Source organism: Pseudochaenichthys georgianus, chromosome 3, assembly GCF_902827115.2.
Source record: "Pseudochaenichthys georgianus chromosome 3, fPseGeo1.2, whole genome shotgun sequence".
In the NCBI taxonomy this organism is placed as follows: domain Eukaryota; kingdom Metazoa; phylum Chordata; class Actinopteri; order Perciformes; family Channichthyidae; genus Pseudochaenichthys; species Pseudochaenichthys georgianus.
Genome location: NC_047505.1, coordinates 51,134,360 through 51,155,099, shown reverse-complemented (window position 1 = coordinate 51,155,099; position 20,740 = coordinate 51,134,360). Strand labels below are relative to the sequence as shown.

The 20,740-nt window shown below is 39.4% G+C and overlaps 1 protein-coding gene across 1 annotated transcript in view; it reads right to left on the bottom strand.

The window, feature by feature from the left end:
* LOC117442784 (golgin subfamily B member 1-like) overlaps nucleotides 1-17,393 on the bottom strand; it is a 51,310-nt gene extending 33,917 nt beyond the window's left edge. The window contains 12 exon segments of the mRNA XM_071202735.1: nucleotides 1,666-1,816; nucleotides 4,307-4,398; nucleotides 4,762-4,879; nucleotides 5,882-5,997; nucleotides 7,507-7,783; nucleotides 8,999-9,112; nucleotides 10,349-10,471; nucleotides 11,895-12,074; nucleotides 12,963-13,118; nucleotides 15,248-15,358; nucleotides 15,581-15,718; nucleotides 17,295-17,393. Of these exon segments, the coding sequence (XP_071058836.1) occupies nucleotides 1,666-1,816; nucleotides 4,307-4,398; nucleotides 4,762-4,879; nucleotides 5,882-5,997; nucleotides 7,507-7,783; nucleotides 8,999-9,112; nucleotides 10,349-10,471; nucleotides 11,895-12,074; nucleotides 12,963-13,118; nucleotides 15,248-15,358; nucleotides 15,581-15,718; nucleotides 17,295-17,393 (1,675 nt within the window).
* Nucleotides 17,394-20,740: the final 3,347 nt, after the last annotated feature.

The following is a 20,740-nucleotide window of genomic DNA, read 5'->3' as shown; positions in this document are numbered from 1 at the left end:
TTTGTCGGACGGAAATCTTTTACTTGAAGTCCTATTTTCCTGTTAAAATAGGACTATTATTAATACATTTTTATTTTACTTATTTTATTTATTTATTTACTTTTTATTTAAGTTTTTTTCAAAATTCTTTCTACGCGTCTCCAGAGTTGAATGCAATCCTGAAGTTTTTCGAGAAAAAACGCTGTCAACCTAGTGTCCATACTACTGACACTAGGTGTAAACAGAGGAAAAGGTTTGAAAATACACTTTAATGTGGTTGTAGCTTTAATCTCTTGCTGCTACGCGTGTCCTATATCCGACTCTTTAACTGTCTTATTTACACAAAGTTGGCAAATTATGTGCCAAATGTTTTTTACGTCAGCCACACAAGTAGTATGCTTTCTTGTTTATTTCTTGTCTTTTAATTTTTCTTGTACAAAGCCATGCCTTTTTATGCTGCGGCAACACAAACATTTCCCAAATTGGGATCAATAAAGTTGTTGTCTTATCTTATCTTAGTGACTGGTATTTGTCACAACTTCAGAAACACAAAAGGAGAGAAATCAGCAACTTTCTCGCTAGATTAAGAAACGTTTCCAAACTTCAGACTAGGGCTGCTCAATTCATCGTATTTTAATCGTATTTTAATCGCGATTGTGATTATGGCTTGCAACGATTACGAAAACAACGTAATCGAAATAAAACGATTTTTATTTTTTTAATTATTATTACTTTTTTTTTTTTTTTTTTTTTTTAAATTGGTTTTTCAGTTGAATTAAACTTAAAGTTCAGGGTAATCAACTGTTAAAAACTTACTGTTCAACATTTATTTAGCCAATAAATGGATGTTTTCAAAGTCAATGAATAATCGCATTTAATAATCGCAATTACAATTATTGACCCAAATAATCGAGATTATGATTTTTGCCATAATCGAGCAGCCCTACTTCAGTCTGAAGAACACCACTCGCCGCAAGAGTGAGTTAATACAATATAATACAATTGAACTTAAATAATGTAAATAGAAACTGATTCAAATCTGTTTCTAATGTAATAAAATCAAGTACATTTTTATCATTAAGCCCAATATTAGAAATAACCAATTTGTCAAATCTGGGCCATTACAGCTAAACGTTACTACAGTAAATGTTTAAGAAATAAATCGTGAAGAGCAAAACAGGAGGGACAAACATGGTGATGAAGTTTTGATGGTAAAAAAAAAAGGGCTGGGTGAAATTCTGGCTCAAACATTAATGATTTATTCTTTAAAATAATAACAATTAATAATTTGAAGCAGGGTCATCAAACTCATAAATTGATCAGTATAAAGACGAAAGAATAAATGAGAATTATTTCAATTTAAGTAGAGAGAATGGAAAGTCAGGAGATTGAGTTAAATTACTGCTTATTTCAGAGATGCTTAAAGAGAAAGAAAGGAAATAGATTTGCTTAAATGTGTGGTTTATTTGTACACTTATTGGTCAGTTAAAGATCTATTAAAGGAGACTCAGATTGACGATTGGCAGTGTGTGAGATTTTCGACGCAGATTAGGTGTGCATTAGGCAACATCGGTGTGAGATTTTCTACAAAAAGAAATAGTTTCCAGTGCATTGTGGCGCTATTAGTGACTCCTGGTGATCTGAGAGTGCTAACAGCTGTGGATGTGTGTCACCTTGCAGTCTTACCCTCCCTCTCCTCCTCCATGTGGCTGATCCGCAGCACCATGGCAGCCTTCTCCTCTTTGGCCCGGTCTCTGGCGCTGACGGCATCAGAAACCATCTCCTGCCACTCCAGAACGTGACTATGAGTGTCGTCCGCGCTGCCCGACTCACTCGCCTGACAGCACGCAGGGAGAGAGGTACAGGGTGAGTTTAAGAAGGTTTCAACAATGTTGTTACGTCCCAGCTCGGGGGAAAGGGGAAGTAACATATAACCAGTTGGTGTTGGTAAATTAAAAGCTCAAAGCTCAAATAAAATGGCAACCACAAACAAAACAAAGGGCCAGAAAGGCACCGGTTTAAATAAACAAACAAAGGGAAACTAAGGGACACTCTTAACTAAGAGTTAACTATTAAATACACAAAATAAATAACTAACAAACAATAAACAAAACCCCTCACTTCTTAAGTGGAACAAGAAACTAACAGTCACATGACTTCACATCACCACCGCTAAGCTAAAGGTGGCTAACGTTGGGCTATAAAGGAACTACAGCGCGGTCACATGACTTCACTTCACCACCGCTAAGCTAAAGGTGGCTAACGTTGGGCTATAAAGGAACTACAGCACGGTCACATGACTTCACATCACCACCGCTAAGCTAAAGGTGGCTAACGTTGGGCTATAAAGGAACTACAGCACGGTCACATGACTTCACATCACCACCGCTAAGCTAAAGGTGGCTAACGTTGGGCTATAAAGGAACTACAGCGCGGTCACATGACTTCACTTCACCACCGCTAAGCTAAAGGTGGCTAATGTTGGGCGTGAAGACGTTTAGTTGTCTCCTTTAGACTCTTGTTAACAACCCAGAGAAATTTAAAATAGGCTGTAACAAAACCAAGTTGCAAACTCTGGGGAAGAGCCGGGACGCCAATACGGAAGTGCCACACACTGCAGTTCATCTAGTGGCCAGTAGGAGCAGTCTGCAGAAGGGAGCAATTCCCATAGACCCCCATGTTAAAATGCCCAACTTTACAGCAGAAATAAACATGTTGACATCGTGGTTCAAAAAACCATATTCTCTGTATAGTTAGATTCCCCCTTCATGACTACTGTGTGGGGGGTGCATTTTTTCTCAACTCATCTGTTTAATTAATATTAAGCCTTAAAGCTTTTGCATAAATTAGGGCGTGGTCACGTTGATGGACACGTACATGCCTCACTGTCAGCTAACAGCAACTTGTCCACTCTGCTAGAATACAACCATCGAGGCTACAACGTTAGTTAGTCATAGTACTGTACTTGACGCTTTAGCTTTAGCCGTGTTCGTGGTGATTGTGCCTTTTAGGGAATATTGTTACAAATACCAGACAATTAAAATGCCGTGCTGTGCGCTTGAATGTACTAACAGAACTTCCAAGAAGTCTAAAATGATGATATTATACATGTTAACCCCGTTCGCAGGTGTTTGTGTGCTTGGTAGCTTAGCTTGCTACTTATTAGCCAGCTAAGGACGTAACCCTTTATGCATACATATACATTTTAGTTTATGATTCAGCCTTAGGGTAAGACTTTTATAGTCTGTGGCTATGACGCCCATAATGCTAAACGGGAGCAAATGTTAATAGGGGACCAGATTATCCCAGTGGTGGCCGCCGGAGCTAACGGAGCCGCAGGGGGCTAGCTCCAGCCGGCGTCCCGGAGCTAGCCCACTGCGGCTCCGTTAGGTCCGGGCGGTGGAGTCCGTCTTTTCTCAACGTGTGAATGACGAGCATTAAGAATAACAAAATATAGCTAATTCTCTTGCAGATTGTCTCATTTGATGAATGTAACGTTTATATAGGGGAGCTACACTGTGAGCAGTAACTTGGTATGCATGTATTTCATGTTAGCTTAGCTTCTTAGCCTGAGCTAGCTCTGTTTACTTCCAGTTCGGAGGCAGCAGGTCCCGCCTCGGCTCCGCCTCTTTGCCCTTATTTGGAGCAGGCGGGATTAGACTCTGACGTAACAGTCGAGCCGTTAGTGGCCGACTCCGCCTACTAAGGGCTTCACGGCAACTCTGCAGATTCCTATGGGTGACGCCACGGACACTACGTCCATTTATATATACAGTCTATGAACAAAACACAGCTATGATGGGGACAAGTTAACAGCAGTTAACGAGTTATTTAAGGTATACAGATGTAATATCTTAACATTAAAGAAGAGAGGAGGAGATCTGTGGATGATTTGGTATTCTCCATCCATGTCTACTTTCATTTCCATTTCATTTCCCATCGCACCCGAGTGAAGCAGAAAATGATTTAAGTCTTCCACAATAAAAGCACATTTTAGCAAGATTTAGAGCGTCCAATTTAAGAAGTATAAAATCATATTCAAGACCATTTTAGACATTGTTCTGCTTACATTTGACAATTGAATCTCAGACCTATTAATACTTTTTAAGGAACTATTTAACTCCCTGTAAATAATAAATAACCTGTCCAATTATTTATACATTTTACAAGATTTAGAGCATTCAATTTAAGACCTATACAATCATATTCAACACCATTTTAGACATGGTTAGGCTTTGAATTCAAGACCTATCAATACTTGTTAATGAACTATTGAACTCCCTGTAAATCAGGCACAGAGATTAAGCAGGAAAGTCTGCCCTCTGACCTGAGAGGTCGTCCTCTTGGTGAACTGCTCCAGGTCGGCCTGTAGGGTCCTCTGCTGCTCCTCGTACACCTCCAGCTTAGCCTCCAGCGTTTCTACCAGAAAACATCAAACAAACAGATTTCATTTTGGCATCAAAAAACCAGACTCAGGGACAGGTTCATTCCACAGGCCACAAGACTGTTGAACACCTGAACGAAGAACATCCATTAACAAGTATGTATCACTTGTATAGAGACGCTTATGGCACTACTTCTACTCTATTTGATTGTATTTACTTGTATCTGTTTTATTGTGTTGCACTGTTGGAGGAGGAGCCTGTGACTTAAAATGCACATCGTCATAACTACACCGTAGCTATTTACGAATGACAATAAAAGCCTGTTGTATCTTGAATCTTGAAAACACAAATAAAATATGAAGCCCTGAAGTCTCTGCCGTCAGGTTTGGTGTGTTACCGTTCTTAGCTTTGAGCTCCTCGTACTGCTCCACCTTCCAGAGGTTCTCCTCCCTCTCCTCCTCCAGCGCTGTGATGCGACTCCGCAGGGCGTTCAGGTCCGGGGGCGCACCTCCCGCCTGAAGGGGACAAAATAAAGTTATTTTAAGTTTTAAAAAGATTGCAGGCATAGAAGAGTTATTCATGCGTTTAAGACAAGTGTGGAATTACAGGGTATATGCAGGAATCCTGAAGTCAAATTTAATATCTCTCAGGCAGTCCACCAGCAGATAAACACCCCCCCTCCCCCCACAGAGCGGAGCAAGGCAACGAAACTTAAAATAAGAAGCAGCATTTTATGGCACCCTATGCATGGGGCCACCTTGAGGGGGTTTCCCGACATGTTGCTTCAGTAAATTAAAGGGTGTTTCATGTTGTCGTTGCTGTGGACCTTCTTAATACCTTGGAAAATGCTGTTTAATACTTTTTAATAGCCTTAATTTTCGCTAAATTGATTGATCAACTTTTAATACCTTTTAAGACCCCGCGGACACCCTGAATTAACATGCTGTTGAAGATCAACGATTATCAGAATCTGAATATTTATTTATTCCAGGTGACAATCTGAATTAAATGAAATAAACACATGTATATATATATTTCATATTTATATGTACATAATAAAAACATTTGGCAATACGTTAAAATAAATATAATAGAAATATAAACATAAGTTGAAGTAAAAAAAGTGCAATAATCGGGTAAAGTTGAATAAATAAAAATATTTAAATAAATGAGAAGTTAAATAGAAATGTGCAACAGAAGTATACAAAATGAAATACAAACATTTATAACAACCACAGGAAGTTGAAGTAAAATTGTGCAATAAAACGATAAATAAAAAAATATATATAATCATAAGAAGTTCAAAAACTAAATTAATCGGTAATTTACAATACATGAAGTGTTGATTTGCACGGATAACTTAAAGAGTGTAATGCCTTTTGGAATAACAAAAACATTTCTTTGGGATTTTGCGTTAACAGGGATTTTAATTTAGAGAATTAAATATGTTTTTGTTAAAAGGTCATAAAAAGTATACATTTTTTTAAATGAATCTAAACATGTGATCTTTTTCTCACCTGGCTTTTCTTCAGCTCCTCCTCCAACTGCCTGATCCGAGTTTTGGACCAGGCTTTCATCTTCAGGAACTTTGTCTCCGATCTGCTCGCCTCGTCCGTCTTCTTCTTGGCTCGGCCTGCAACAAGAAAACAAAGGGAGAAAGTTACATTGAATAATAATAATAATCAAAGCTTTAGGAAAATCAACATGTTTTCTAAAAATCATCCAACGGATTGAAAAGCATTGTAATCACAAAAAATACATCTGATTGTTTTTATTAAATCAGGTTTACAACAATTATCTTGGGTGAATATTTGATTAAAAACTACTACTTTAGAAATTACCACTTTATTTGATTTAGTATTACATGTTGTGTATAGGGTCTTCTTGCAGTTAAAAGCAGAAGTTAGAAGTTTGAACTGATCCATATATTTCCAGATGAAAGCCTCAAAAAGAGAATTTCAGTTAATTCTTCAATAAGTCAATCTAGCTTTCAGGAAGTAAAGGCAGCATTTAATACTAGACTTTCACACAAGTTACTTTACTCTGAAATGCAATTTAATTATTTTCCTTTGTCATAAATATGTGTTTATTGTATATTTTCTATTTGAAACCAAAGATATACTTATTATTAATACACGTTTGGATCATTGAGCAGCCACTGTTAGATTAGTTCGTTGTGTATTTGCTTAGCGTTAAGTGTTTTTAGGTGGTTCATATTTCTGTCACACATGAACTCTCCAGACGCGTTATTAATATATATTTGAAATACTATCTGTTAAGTGTCTGAACCTTAATTCTGAGACACTATTCCCTATTCTCCATTAGGGTTGCCAGAAACTGACCATGATCAAAATCGATTATTCGGCAGCCCTGGCGAATAATAATCGATTATTCGACCGACCCCTCTCCCCCCCCCTATTTATACATAAATAAAAAAAAATATATATATATAAATAAAATCGATTTTTAAAAATAATATTCGATTATGGAGACTGTAGCGAATATTCGAATAATCGCTGGCATCCCTATTCTCCATCCTGTCTCGTGATATTCTTGTATTTTTACCCACCTTCAAGTTAAGGCAGCATTTGTTATTAGACTTTTAAAAATGACTTTACTCTGAAATGCAATCCAATTATTTTCCTTTCACAAAAATATGTGTTTATTACATATTTTCTATTTTTAAACAAATGTTCGTACTTATTGATACATGTTTGGACCATTTAGCAGCTAGTGTTAGATTAGTCGTTGTGTAATTGCTTAGCGTTAAGTGTTTTTAGGTGGTTCATATTTCTGTCTAACACATGAACTCTCTCCAATTCCAGATGTGTTATTAATATATATTTGAAATACTATCTGTTAAGTATCTGAACCCTCAGACACTATTCTTGACTGTATTGTTCTTGTATGTGTATGGCAATGTTGTATTGTTTTGTAAGCGTACTGTTCTCTGTATCATAGGTCACATTTGTAGTCACTTTAAATATTATATATTAATCGTTTTTAACTTGTATTGCGAAATGATACTTATACTGTCTGTTATGTTACACCTTTGGGAATGCCTGGAATGTGGCTGCACTCTGTGTCGTGACAATAAAGGAATCTAATGTCTCTCCATCCTGTCTCTTGTACTTTAACCCACCTTCCAGCTCTGCTATCCTCTGATTGGAGGCTGAATCACTTCCTGTTTCCTCCTCCTCCTCCTCCTCTCTGTGAGCAGGAGGTGCAGCAGACCTCCTGGTCTCCTGCTGCTTCTGCTCCATCTGCTCCTGGAGCTCCTCCTTCACTCGCTGCACCTCCGCCTGCTGCTTCTCCATCAGGTCTCGCAGCTGCGCCCGCATCACGTGCTTCTCCGCCTCCATCTTGGACTCCAGACTCTCTCGTTCCACGTGCAGCCGGCGGAAACGCTCCGTGAGCTCCTGTGGGGAGAAAGGACGACGAGGAAAAAAGATAATGAATCAAAAACGTTTACTGTTTTGTGAACCAACATCTGTGACTCACAGGAAAACATTCCTGCCCACCGCAATAACTCTGTACGACAAATCACCTCTGGCTGGAAGCGCACTCTCTGCTCCATCTGTCACATGCTTATAATACCTTGCTTTATATCTTGTTATAGTTCATTTGTAAATTCAAAATGTACATTTTCTACTTTCTTGTCTTTTAATTTGTATTGTACAATACCATGTCTTTTTATGCTGCTGCAACACAAACATTTCCCAAATCGGGATCAATAAATTTCCATCGTATCTTATCTTAAAGGTGGGGCAGGTAATTTTGGAGAAACCGGCTCGAGATCGCTAGAATTAGAAAATACACAACCGGAACAAATCTGCCACTTCCTCTCAGAGCCCCTCCTCCAACACACACGAACGCGCACATGACCAATGAGGGCACGAGATAAGTCTGTGCCCAGATGGAAGGCTGACAGGCAGGTAGGACATCCAGTTACTTTAGCCGGCTCAGATGATTGGTCGTGCTTTTTACAGCGCCACGGCTTCAACAGATGATATTTTTTTATGGATTTGTTGTCAAAGCACTTCAGATATTCATTGCTATCGGGATGTTAAGAGCATTCCATGGAATATAACAAAAAGTGTATCTCGAGCCGGTTTCTCAAACTTACCCCACCTTTAACTCTTTCTGTTTGTTTTTTAATAATATTCCTTATCCCCTGTCTAAGTCTACTTTTCCGATATTACATCATATCGGACGCAAATCTGGATCAGCTCCGTTGTAGCCCCGTTTTTAGAGATTTGGGTACGGAGGAACACTGTGAGTTCCCTGACACAGCGGGGGGGGACGTATGTATGCATAAAAGACATCAAAAAGTGCATTTTGCATGACAGGTCCCCTTTAAATAACTAATCTGTTAATAAAACATGTATATGGATGCACTTTGTTTACCCTAGCCAGCTATAGAACAGTGTGCTAAAAATGTGACTTTGAGAACTGTGAAATACCATGTATTATTATAATTATTATAATTATTATGAATGTAAACTATACCACGATGACAGATAAGGCTAACAGATGTGATTGTATTAAACCCCTTTGTCTCCTAAATTTGATCCAGTGATGTTGGTCAGCATCAGATCGATCAGTGCACCAAGAGGAAAATAAATGTCAAGTACCTTTATCTGTTGGTCCCTGCCGTCCACTTCCTGCTGGAGGACATCGATGACCTGCGTTTTTCCCAGCAGCACCTCCTCCTTCTCATAGAGCTTCTGCTTGAGAGCCTTCAAAAGCTGAGCAGGAAACAAAATAAGTATTTAAACTTTTAATTATACAGAAACATGTGCCTGCAGTAACAGGGTTCCTGTCAACTCAAATGTAAGACTTTTTAAGACCACTTTGAATAGAATTTAAGACCTATTTCACGGCAAGAAAGTATGAAGGGAAATTGCTATTAAAGAAGAAATACGTCCCATAATTACTAATAAATGTATTCACGTTCAACATAACGATGACTGATCTAGACGTGATCGCAACACAGAAGTACCTTTCAAATCCGATCATTTAAAGACCTTAAATCATAATTAAGACCTTTCTTATTTTTTTGATCATATTTAAAGGTCACCTATCGTGCTATGTTTAGGCAATAGCATAGGTCTCAGATATATACAAATATATTAAAAACATGTCTATGAAGTGTTTTGCTCAAAATACCAAACAGATCACGCATTCTAGCCATGCCTCATATCCGTCTATTTCACTTCCTGTTTCAAAAGTGCTGATTCTGGGAATAAACGGGTCTCTCTTGAGAATGAGATACTCACCTGTATAAATGAAGGCTAAAAAAATAAAAAAGCTTTTTCTTTTTTTTAACTGAAAAGAATAAAAATAAGAGGGGGCGGAGCTTATGCCTGCTCATACGGGGACCTGGCAGAAACTGTCTAAAATGCTGCGGTGATGAAACGCAAGGATTATTAGATCAAGGATTCTCTCTGAAACAGTCTGGAGCTCAAAGGCTTTCTCTCTGGCCGGTTATACCACAAGGTGAGTTCCTCTTTACTTCCTGCTTCTTCACACACATGCTCTCCAGTACAGGTTAGCTCTGAGTGTTAGCGATGCTAATGTAAACACCGACCATATTACGTCCAAAACAGTCGGGCATTGTTTCTGATAGCAACGTTTCTGATTGGACCGTGGGTCCACATTTCAGATATTACGTCATATCGGACGCAGATCTGGATCAGCTTCGTTGTTCCCCGTTTTTAGAGATTTGGGTACGGAGGAAAAGAGAGAGGGTTTTATTTTTCTGACGCTGCGTGAGTTCCCCGACATGGTTATGTATAAAAGACATCAAAAAGTGCATTTTGCAAGATAGGTCCCCTTTAAAACTTTTTAAGACCCCTGAGTAATTTATCTGAGGTAAGGAACTGATAGTTTCCTTTAAACAGAAAGACGTCTTACAATAAAGCCATGAAAAGTATCACCGTTTCCTCACTGATTCATTAGGTCATGAGTGTTGTTGTCTCTACCTGCTCTATGTCTGCGCTGGCGTCAGATTTTGCTGCCAGCTTAAAGAGCTCCTGCTCGTGGATCTGGTTGATCTCCGTCAGCAGGTTATCTTTCTGAATGATGATGTCTTTGAAGGTCTGGATCTGGAAGCAAACAAAGGGAGCATCAGACACAAGAGAGAGACACTCCTAATAACAAAATACTGAACAACAACATTCTACAACAAAGGCCACACTGTCTGCACACAATTCATCAGAAACAGACTACTATTCCGTGGGGTATTTGATTTAAAATAAATAAAAATGAAAGATACTAAAATCATAATAATACATGAACAATAATAAATAAATAAATAATTATATAAACAAAATAAGTTAAATTAAAATGTCCAATAAATAAAAGGATAAAATAAAACAAATAAGAATAGAAATATATATATATATATATACACCATGGTACTGTACATTAGCATTGATGCGATATTGAGGCTGAAAACACGGTTTGGATAGATAGATGGACAGATAGATAGGATAGATGGATAGATGGATAGATGGATAGATGGATAGATGGATAGATGGATAGATGGATAGATGGATAGATAGATGGACGGATAGATGGATAGATGGATAGAAGGATAGATGGATAGATGGATAGATGGATAGAATGATAGATGGATAGATAGATGGACAGATAGATAGATAGAAAGATAGATGGATAGATGGATAGATGGATAGATGGATAGATGGATGGATAGATAGATAGATAGATGGATAGATGGATGGATAGATAGATGGATAGATAGAAAGATAGATATATGGATAGATAGATAGATAGATAGATAGATAGATAGATAGATAGATAGAAAGATAGATGGATAGATAGATGGATAGATGGATGGATAGAAAGATAGATGGATGGATAGATGGATGGATAGATAGAAGGATAGATGGATAGATGGATAGATGGATAGATAGATAGATAGAAAGATAGATGGATGGATAGATGGATGGATAGATAGATGGATAGATAGAAAGATAGATGGATGGATAGATGGATGGATAGATAGATGGATAGATGGATAGATGGATAGATGGATAGATGGATAGATGGATAGATAGATAGATGGATAGATGGATAGATAGATAGATAGATAGATAGATAGAAAGATAGAAAGATAGAAAGATAGATGGATAGATAGATGGATGGATAGATAGAATGGATAGATGGATAGATGGATAGATAGATAGATAGATAGATAGAGATAGATGGATAGATAGATAGATAGATAGAAAGATAGAAAGATAGATGGATAGATAGATAGATAGATGGATGGATAGATAGATAGATAGATAGATAGAAAGATAGATGGATAGATAGATGGATAGATGGATGGATAGATAGATAGATAGAAAGATAGAAAGATGGATAGATAGACGGATAGATAAGTAATTTATTGATCCCAATTTGGGAAATGTTTGCGTTGCAGCAGCATAATAACTAACTAATGAATGATAATGAAACCATGTCCCTCTGCATCAAACAGAAGAAGCAGAAAGTGAATCTTACGTTCTGTTTGAACATGTTCTCCTTCTCAGTGTACTGCTCCTTCTCTGAGTCCAGCAGCTCTCTGAAGCTGTCTCTCTGCTCCTGAAGGAGACTGTAGCGCTCCTCCGCCTCCCCCACCTTCCTGGTGAGGCTCTGCACCAGCAGCTGCAGATCCTGCATCGCCCCGCCCTCCTCCGACACCTGAGGAGGAGAAGCACCGCCCGGCATTAAGTATGCATTAACAGGGAAACTGCAGCACAAGGCAAAGTACAATAAACACGTTTTGATAAATGCCACTCAGAAAGAAAAGCATCCTTGGGTTTATGAAAGTCTTACTTCTTATGTTTGTAAAGTTATTTTTCCATTTTATTTTCGGTTAAAATCTTACTCAAAACATTTTTAATTTAAATAGAGAATTAGATTTCTTACAATATTAAAGGTAGGGCAGGTAAGAATGGAGAAACCAGCTCGAGTGCGCTGGAATTTGAAAATACACAACCGGAACAAATCTGCCACTTCCTCACAGAGCCCCTCCTCCAACACACACGAACGCGCACATGACCAATGAGGGCACGAGATAAGTTTGTGACCCGATGGAAGGCTGACAGGCAGGTAGGCCATCCAGTTACTTTAGCCGGCTCAGATGATTGGTCGTGCTTTTTACAGCGCCACAGATGACATTTGTTGTCAAAGCACTTCAGATATTCATTGCCATCGGGATGTTAAGAGCATTCCATGGAATATAACAAAAAGTGTTTCTGAAGTGAATTACCTAGCCCACCTTTAAGGATTTAATATCCTCAGGAACCCTGGTTAAACATGCGTTAAAGCATTGTGTTGTAAATGAATGAATGCATGTATAGGAACATGTATCCTCTGTAATTTCTTCTCTCTTAATCTCAACAGATGAAAACATCTGCAATAAAATGGTATTAAAAACAAGGAGAAACAAACGCCTCCCTCGCTCCCTTTTGGCATCGCAGCTGGTGTCATGCCATTGCACATTAGTTAGTCTTTAGTTTTAGATGCCATATATAATGCTTCTGGCATTGGCTGGTGTTCACAGCCCACCTTTGTGAGTTGTTATACCTGTTGTTGTGGTGCAGGTGTGATGGGCTGATCTCCTGACAGAGCAGACTGCAGGTGAACGATGTACGCCTCTTTTTCTGCCAGCTTCCTGTCCTTCTCCGTCAGCATCATGTCGATCTCCTCGCCTCGCTGCCGCTGAAACTCCACCTCCTTACTCTGCAGGAAATCAGTCACAGAACACAATGAATACCTGGAGAAACCTCAGCTAATCAAACCTACAAACCTTACACACAAAAGGCAGATAAACCTCTCGAGGACTACTGTAGGAAGAACTCCTAAAAGAACATCTCAAAATGTAACAAGAACAGCTCCTAAAGCAGGTGCATATTTTGTATTATTTGAAAGGAAAGGAGATAAGAAATAATAATGCATTGTGAGTTAATGTATATCTTTTACCGTGCTAGAGTAAATGGAGATGCAGTTTTGTTATTAATACTGTTAAGTATTTTGTTCCTCTCCTGCAGGGATGTCAAACTCAATTTCATCACCGGCCACATCAGCATTATGGTTGCACTCAAAGGGCCGGTTGTAACTTTAAGACTATCTAAATATACTAGGGCTGTCAAACGATTACAATTTTTAATCAGATTAATCACAGTTTAAAAATGAATTAATCATGATTAATCACCATTCGAACTATGTCCAAAATATGCCATGTATTTATGTATATTGTTGGGAATGGAAAGATAAATGAAAGAAGGCGGATATATCCATTTCACATACAGTATCTATGTTTATTATAAAATGTGTCTGCGTGTCAAAATGAAAGACAACCCACACACCTATCAATCATCAAACCATGGGGTCTTAATTCATTACGTGTTGATTTCTATCAACGGGGAGTACTTCAGGAAAGTCGACAGAGGGGGGGGGGCGCTAGTGGAGTACTTCGTGACCACAGAGTGTGAACGTTGTGATCAGCTGTTTTAGCGCAGTTCTCCAGTGAAGGGGGGGAGTCTCCCTCCGCAGCCGGTTGGCGTAGTTTTGGCACAGTTCCGTTGTACAGACCGACGTTAACAGCAGCCTGTCTGTGCACACGGAGACCGACTCTGTCGTCCGGTGATCTAACCGCCTTCTGGAAAAGCTTCACAAGTATGTCGGTACGCAAATGCGCTGTGTGACACAAGTGACGGTGCGCATTTCAGATTACGCACATAACCTGCGTACCAGTTATGTGTTACCTGTACTACAGCAAAAGTATTCTCCGTCGGGACTTCCTGCAACAACACCACGCCGTTATCAAAGATGTTCTATTGAGAAGACGATCACTACGTGACAAAAGTTTTCAAAACCGTGGCTACTGAACTCAATCTTACTAACTGCTGTCTGTGCAATTTACTCCGCGCGAGTTGGCAGACTTTATTTTGCTTACTTTAACATCATTTTTCATGGTGGGGCTAAGCCATTTCTTGGTATGGGTGTAGCCTACCCCAGCCATACCCTGGCGCTGCCACTGGTGGCACCTATGGGGCGGGCCATTCTGCACATGCGTTAAATACGTTAAATATTTTAACGCAATTAATTCAAAAAATGTATTACCGCCGTTAACACGATAATTTTGACAGCACTAAAATATACATATATATATATATATTTAATATAAAATAATGTATAATATTACATTATTGCCTCTGCATTGGAAAATGTTATGGGATAGGGTAATAACTTCATAATTAACTACGTCTGAAAGCAGAAGTCTAGGGTGCATGTCACAAAATGATTTAAAAAGAAAAGCCAAATTCTGGAAAAAAAGGTTATATATTTTTTTTAAAGTAACATTTTAAAAAACAAGTAACATTTTGAAACAGGCAAATTCTGAAAAAAATGCATATTTTGAAGAAAAAAAGTCAAATTCTGAGAAATAAGTCAAATTTGAGATGCATTGTGGGACATGTAGTTTATGGGCAATGTGCTTCTGTAAAGTGGCCTGTAACCGTATAATAAACATATTATATTCTTTTAGAGCTCTTGTGGGGCCACATAAAATGAAGTCACAGGCCGGATTTGGCCCCCGGGCCTTGAGTTTGACATCCCTGCTCTACTGGGACAAGACTCCCTCTGGAGGGAAATTTGGGATTGTAGCTTTGCCGACAATTTTCATGCACAAAAAACGTATATAACACAACAGGAAAGGGAAAGCCCCAACACAAGACCTCTTTAATATCACTGTGTGTACTCGTATCCGTCATATCTTGTGTTTCCTTGTCTCTTATTCCGGTTGCTGCTCTGTGACCTGAATTTCCCTGTGAGAATTAATAAAGGTTTATCTTACGAGGACACTTTACCTTTTTCTCCAGTTCCTCCTGTCTTTTTGCAAGCTGATGTTCCAGTTCCTCCACTTTCTTCTTCAGCAGGACGATCTTCCCCCGACTCGCCTGCTCTCCTTCTGACGAGCCCTGCGGGGACACAAGAAGAAAACATTGATAACAAAAATAACAAATCAGGAAAACAATGGATTTCATTTGAACAGCAACACGACACTAATCAGATTTGCATATTACTCTGTCAGCTAGTCCAGAATGTCGAACCCAAAAACAATACACTTTAGTGATCCAAAATATCCACTACTTTTGATCAAATGTAGTGGATAAACTGTTTGATGTTCAGATTTTCCGAACCTTTTTGCCGTGTGTTGGCGTTCCCTGGCCTCCATGTTGTTTCTTCAGCTCCTCCAGCTGAGCGTTAAGAGACGTCACCTTCGCTTTGCTCTGCAGGCGCAGCTTCGACAGTTTGGATTCACAGGCCTCCTTCTCCACCTGGGTCACAACAACAAATCTTTATTATGAATCGTGCACAGGGGGAATTGTTTTCACCAAGCATTAAGACTTCATTATGAGACTTAAATAGTAGGATTTTAACAAAGTTTCTCGTTCAAAGACGGTAAATACCGGCTAATGGAAACACTGACACTGCATGAAGACACTATACGAGTTAATTAAGTTGAAGTTCTTAGTTAATCGATCATCATAACATTTGAGGTTCATTTTTGCTGCAAACTGTCCATTGACAAGATGTGAATATAATATTGTAGGAGCCATGAAACATGTATAGCAGGGCTATTCAATTGGCGGCCCGTGATATGTACTTACTAACAAAGAACTGCTAACAGAGCACTTATATACTAATAAAGGGCTGGCTTATCTAAAGCCAGTTGAGTAGCACTTGCAATGTTTGGCTCTATGAAACCTGATGTACTTTATGATTCTGTTTTCTTCAAGGTTGTGTCTTCCTGGTCGAATGTACTTATTGTAAGTCGGTTGGATAAAAGCGTCAGCTAAATGCAATGTAATGTAATGTACTGGCCCTTTGAGTATTATGTTAAAAAGTAATCTACAGCGGCTCCTGGACATTAACTTATCACTGGGACAGTTATTCTTCGTAAATAGACGGAGGGTTTCAGCCATATTTAAATATTTTTACGACGACCTCAGTCTTACAGTGGCGTGGCCTAGCAACAGCTAAAGCCTGGTAGGCTACTGCATGCTATTTAGCTTAAGCTAGTTGGTAGCAAAATGCCTCCGTTCTCTACAGATGACTTCCACAAACTTCTACAGAAGATGGCCGTGTTGGAAATGAAAATGCAACGGTTGGAAGTTAACGTGGAAGTGAATGGACTTTGTTGGAATGACACCACTTTACCAGTGTTGCAAAAGAATGGACAAAGGCATGCTAACTCAAAGCTAGTTAGCAGCTACAAGGATTCCAATGAACAGGGGGGCTGTATACCGGGTAATAAATCTACAGGTAATACATCTACAAGTCGTAGTCCTCCCTGGAACTCTCTGGGTGCACTGAACACCTGGCTTTCAACTGCCTGTACTGACCATTCTGTCCATTTTATTGACAACTTTAACTTTTTCTGGGGCCGCAGACATCTTTTCAAGGCAAATGGAGTTTGCCTGAACAAGTCAGGAGTGAAATTGTTTATCTCTACCGTATTCAACTGCCTACGTCATCAATCTGTTCCCTCTGCCAAGGACAAGCAACAAGAGGAATCAAAACAAGAGAACGACACAACACATCGCTCAGAAAACCTTGAAGAATTATCACTGCACCCGCCTGAGGAATGTCTTGATTATGGGAGACAAATGGAGGAGTCTCCACCGCCCTTCACCCACCCTATCACCTCTGAGGATACTCTTCCTTCACCTCACAGCTCTCTCTACTGTCTGTTCACTCTTTCACCCTCGCCCACCCTCCTGGAGATCGCTGAACACATGAAGGAGATACAGAGGGTTGGCACCGATTCCTTCCTGGAGTTCAAAGACTAAACTAAGGCGATACGCAGGGTTGGCAGCATGTCCTTTACCCCCGCTCCTCAACGACGCCCACCAAAATCACCGAAGCAGAGACGCGCACCACCTCCCGCGTCTCCGTGCCTACGTCAACCACCTTCTCCCCCTGGACGCGCACCAACACCCCCGTCACCATGCCTACCACAATCATTCGGACCAAAACGTCCTCCCCCCCTACAAGACTGCTGTCTCCGAAGCCTGATAAGGATGTGTGTGTAAAAAATGCAAACACTGACTGATATATGCTGGGTCCAGGCTCAAGGGCGTATGGCACTCTCAACTCTTTCCAGGACATGCTGGGGCCCTGCCTGCCAGTAGCTTTGCCGATATCGGTGTTGATAGGTAATAGATTAAGAGCGGTGAATCAGCTGAGACACAGGAAGCGCTCAAAAGTTTGTGTGAGTTTATCAAATTTAGCAGTGATTCCATGTCAGCCACAGCTTGTTACAAAAAACCTGACTGATAGTGTGTTTAACGAACTTAAACTAGCTTTATTAAATGTCAGGTCTTTGGCAGGTAAAACATTTTTAATCAATGATTTTATCACTGAGCACAATTTCGATGTTATGTTTTTAACGGAAACATGGATTGAACAAAATAACAGTGCAGCTGTTCTTATCGAACCAACCCCTCCCAAAGAATGCATAAGAAAGGGGGTGGAGTTGCTATTCTGTTCAATGATTCCCTTCAATGCAGGAAGACATCGTGTGGAAACTTTGATTCTTTTGAATATGTGGCCCTTCAGCTGAAATGCTCCTCTCGAGCTCTGTTCCTAAATATCTATAGACCACCCAAATACTGTGCAAGCTTTTTTGATGACTTTACTGAACTGCTGTCTATAGTGTGTATTGACTTTGACCGTCTAGTCATTGTTGGTGATTTTAACATCCATGTTGACAACCCCCAGGACAGAGGGGCTAAAGAACTGTTTTGTGTTCTTGATAGCTATGGACTGACTCAGCATGTGACGGAGCCCACGCACAATAAGGGGCACACTCTGGACTTAATTATCTCAAAGGGTCTGAATATCTCTAAGGTTGTGGTGACTGATGTTGCGCTCTCTGACCATTCCTGTGTTTTCTTTGAGAGCTCTATTTCTGTTCACACAAGTGTTCAAAAAGAGGTAACCACAAAGCGATATTTAACTGAAAACACTAGGGAAATGTTTACTCAGAATTTTTCTTCCACACTTGCCCCTGCTAACATCTCAGTAAATGAGCTAGTAGATCATTTTAATTAAAAAATTAAAAATGTTATAGATGCCATTGCTCCAACTAAGGTAAAGGAAGTGACTGGGAAGAAAATATCTCCATGGAGAAAGGCCATGACCGTGAGAACAGAGAAAAAAGAGTGTCGACGCAGGTGGCGAAAAACAAATCTCCAGGTGCACTTTGAAATTTATAAAGAGAGACTTGGCCTTTATAATTTGGAATTGAAATTTGCACGACAATCTTTCTTCTCTGATATTATTGCCAAAAACAAAAACAACGCACGTGCCTTGTTTGCTACCGTCGACAGACTAACTAACCCCCCAGTGTCAGTAGCCTCTGAATTTCTATCCACCAGGGCGTGCAATGAATTTGCCTTCTTCACTGACAACATTCAGAAAATCAGACAAGCAGTCAGGCCTATGTATCAGGTACAGCAAATGTGTTGTATTTGTGTCCACTTAACATCAATTCAAACACCATGACACAATTCCATCAGATTAATGATAAAAACCTGGAGGACATTATTCAAATTCTGAAGTCCTCCTCCTGCTGCCTTGATATTATTCCAACAGGATTTTTCAAAAATGTTTTTCCTTGCATAGCCTCAGAACTACTTCATATAGTAAACACATCTCTTCACTCAGGTGTTTTTCCACAGGCCCTGAACACTGCAGTCATTAAACCGCTCTTAAAAAATAATAATCTAGACGCTTCAGTAATGAACAATTACAGGCCCATATCAAACCTGCCATTTCTAGGTAAAATCATTGAAAAAGTAGTCTTTCAACAGTTGAGTAATTTCTTGCATTTAAATAGCTGTTTAGATGTGTTCCAGTCAGGCTTTCGTCCAAACCACAGCACTGAGACTGCTCTTGTAAAGGTCTTCAATGACATCCACTTAAACACAGACAGTGGCAGAACTTCAGTGTTAGTATTATTAGATCTCAGTGCTGCGTTTGACACTGTTGACCACAGCATATTACTAGACCGACTGGAAAACTGGGTGAGACTTTCGGAAACAGTTCTAAATTGGTTTGAATCCTACTTAAAGGACAGAAACAACTTTGTTTCTATAGGTAAATACACATCTGAGTTGACAAATATGACATGTGGGGTTCCTCAAGGCTCCATCTTGAGGCCTCTTCTCTTTAACATCTACATGCTACCACTGGCTCAGATAATGAAAAACAACAAAATAAGTTACCATAGCTATGCAGGTGACACACATATTTACATAACCATTTCACCAGGAGACTATGCTCCAATTCAAACACTGAGTAAGTGCATTGAACAAATCAATGACTGGATGTGTCAGAACTTTCTCCAATTAAACAAAGACAAAACTGAGGTAATGTTTTTTGGAGCCAAGGCAGAACGTATAAAAGTTAGCGCTGAGCTTCAGTCTGCAATGTTCAAAACAACAGATCAAGCCAGAAATCTAGGTGTAGTCATGGACTCTGACCTGAGTCTCAACAGTCACATTAAAACAGTTACTAAATCAGCCTACCATCACCTAAAGAACATATCTAGGATTAAAAGACTAATGTCACAGCAGGATTTGGAAAAACTTGTCCATACTTTTATCTTCAGTAGACTGGACTACTGCAATGGTGTCTTCACAGGTCTCACTAAAACATCTATTAGAAAGCTGCAGCTAATTCAGAACGCCGCTGCTCGAGTCCTCACTGACACTAAGAAAGTGGATCACATCACTCCTGTTCTGAAGTCTTTACACTGGCTTCCTGTGTGTCAAAGAATAGATTTCAAAATACTGCTGCTGGTTTATAAAGCACTGAATGGTTTAGGCCCAAAATACATTTCTGACCTCCTGCTAAACTATGAACCATCCAGATCTCTCAGGTCTTCAGGGACTGGTCAGCTTTCTGTCCCCAGAGTCAGAACTAAACATGGAGAAGCAGCGTTCAGTTATTATGCTCCAAACATCTGGAACAAACTCCCAGAAACCTGCAGGTCCGCTGCAACTCTTACTACTTTTAAATCCAGGCTGAAGACTTTTCTTTTTGTCGCAGTTTTTCATTTTAATTGAAACTGAGCCGTTGTGTTCATCAGTAAAATTGAACTTCTGTGTGAACTATTCATATCTTAATGCACTGTAACTTTGTATTCATGTACTGTTTATTCATGTATTTTTTCTTTTATTATCTTTTACTGTTTTTAAATGCCTTTGTCTGAATGTCTTTCATTTTTGTAAAGCACCTTGAATTGCCTTGTGTTGAAAGGTGCTCTATAAATAAACTTGCCTTGCCTAGCC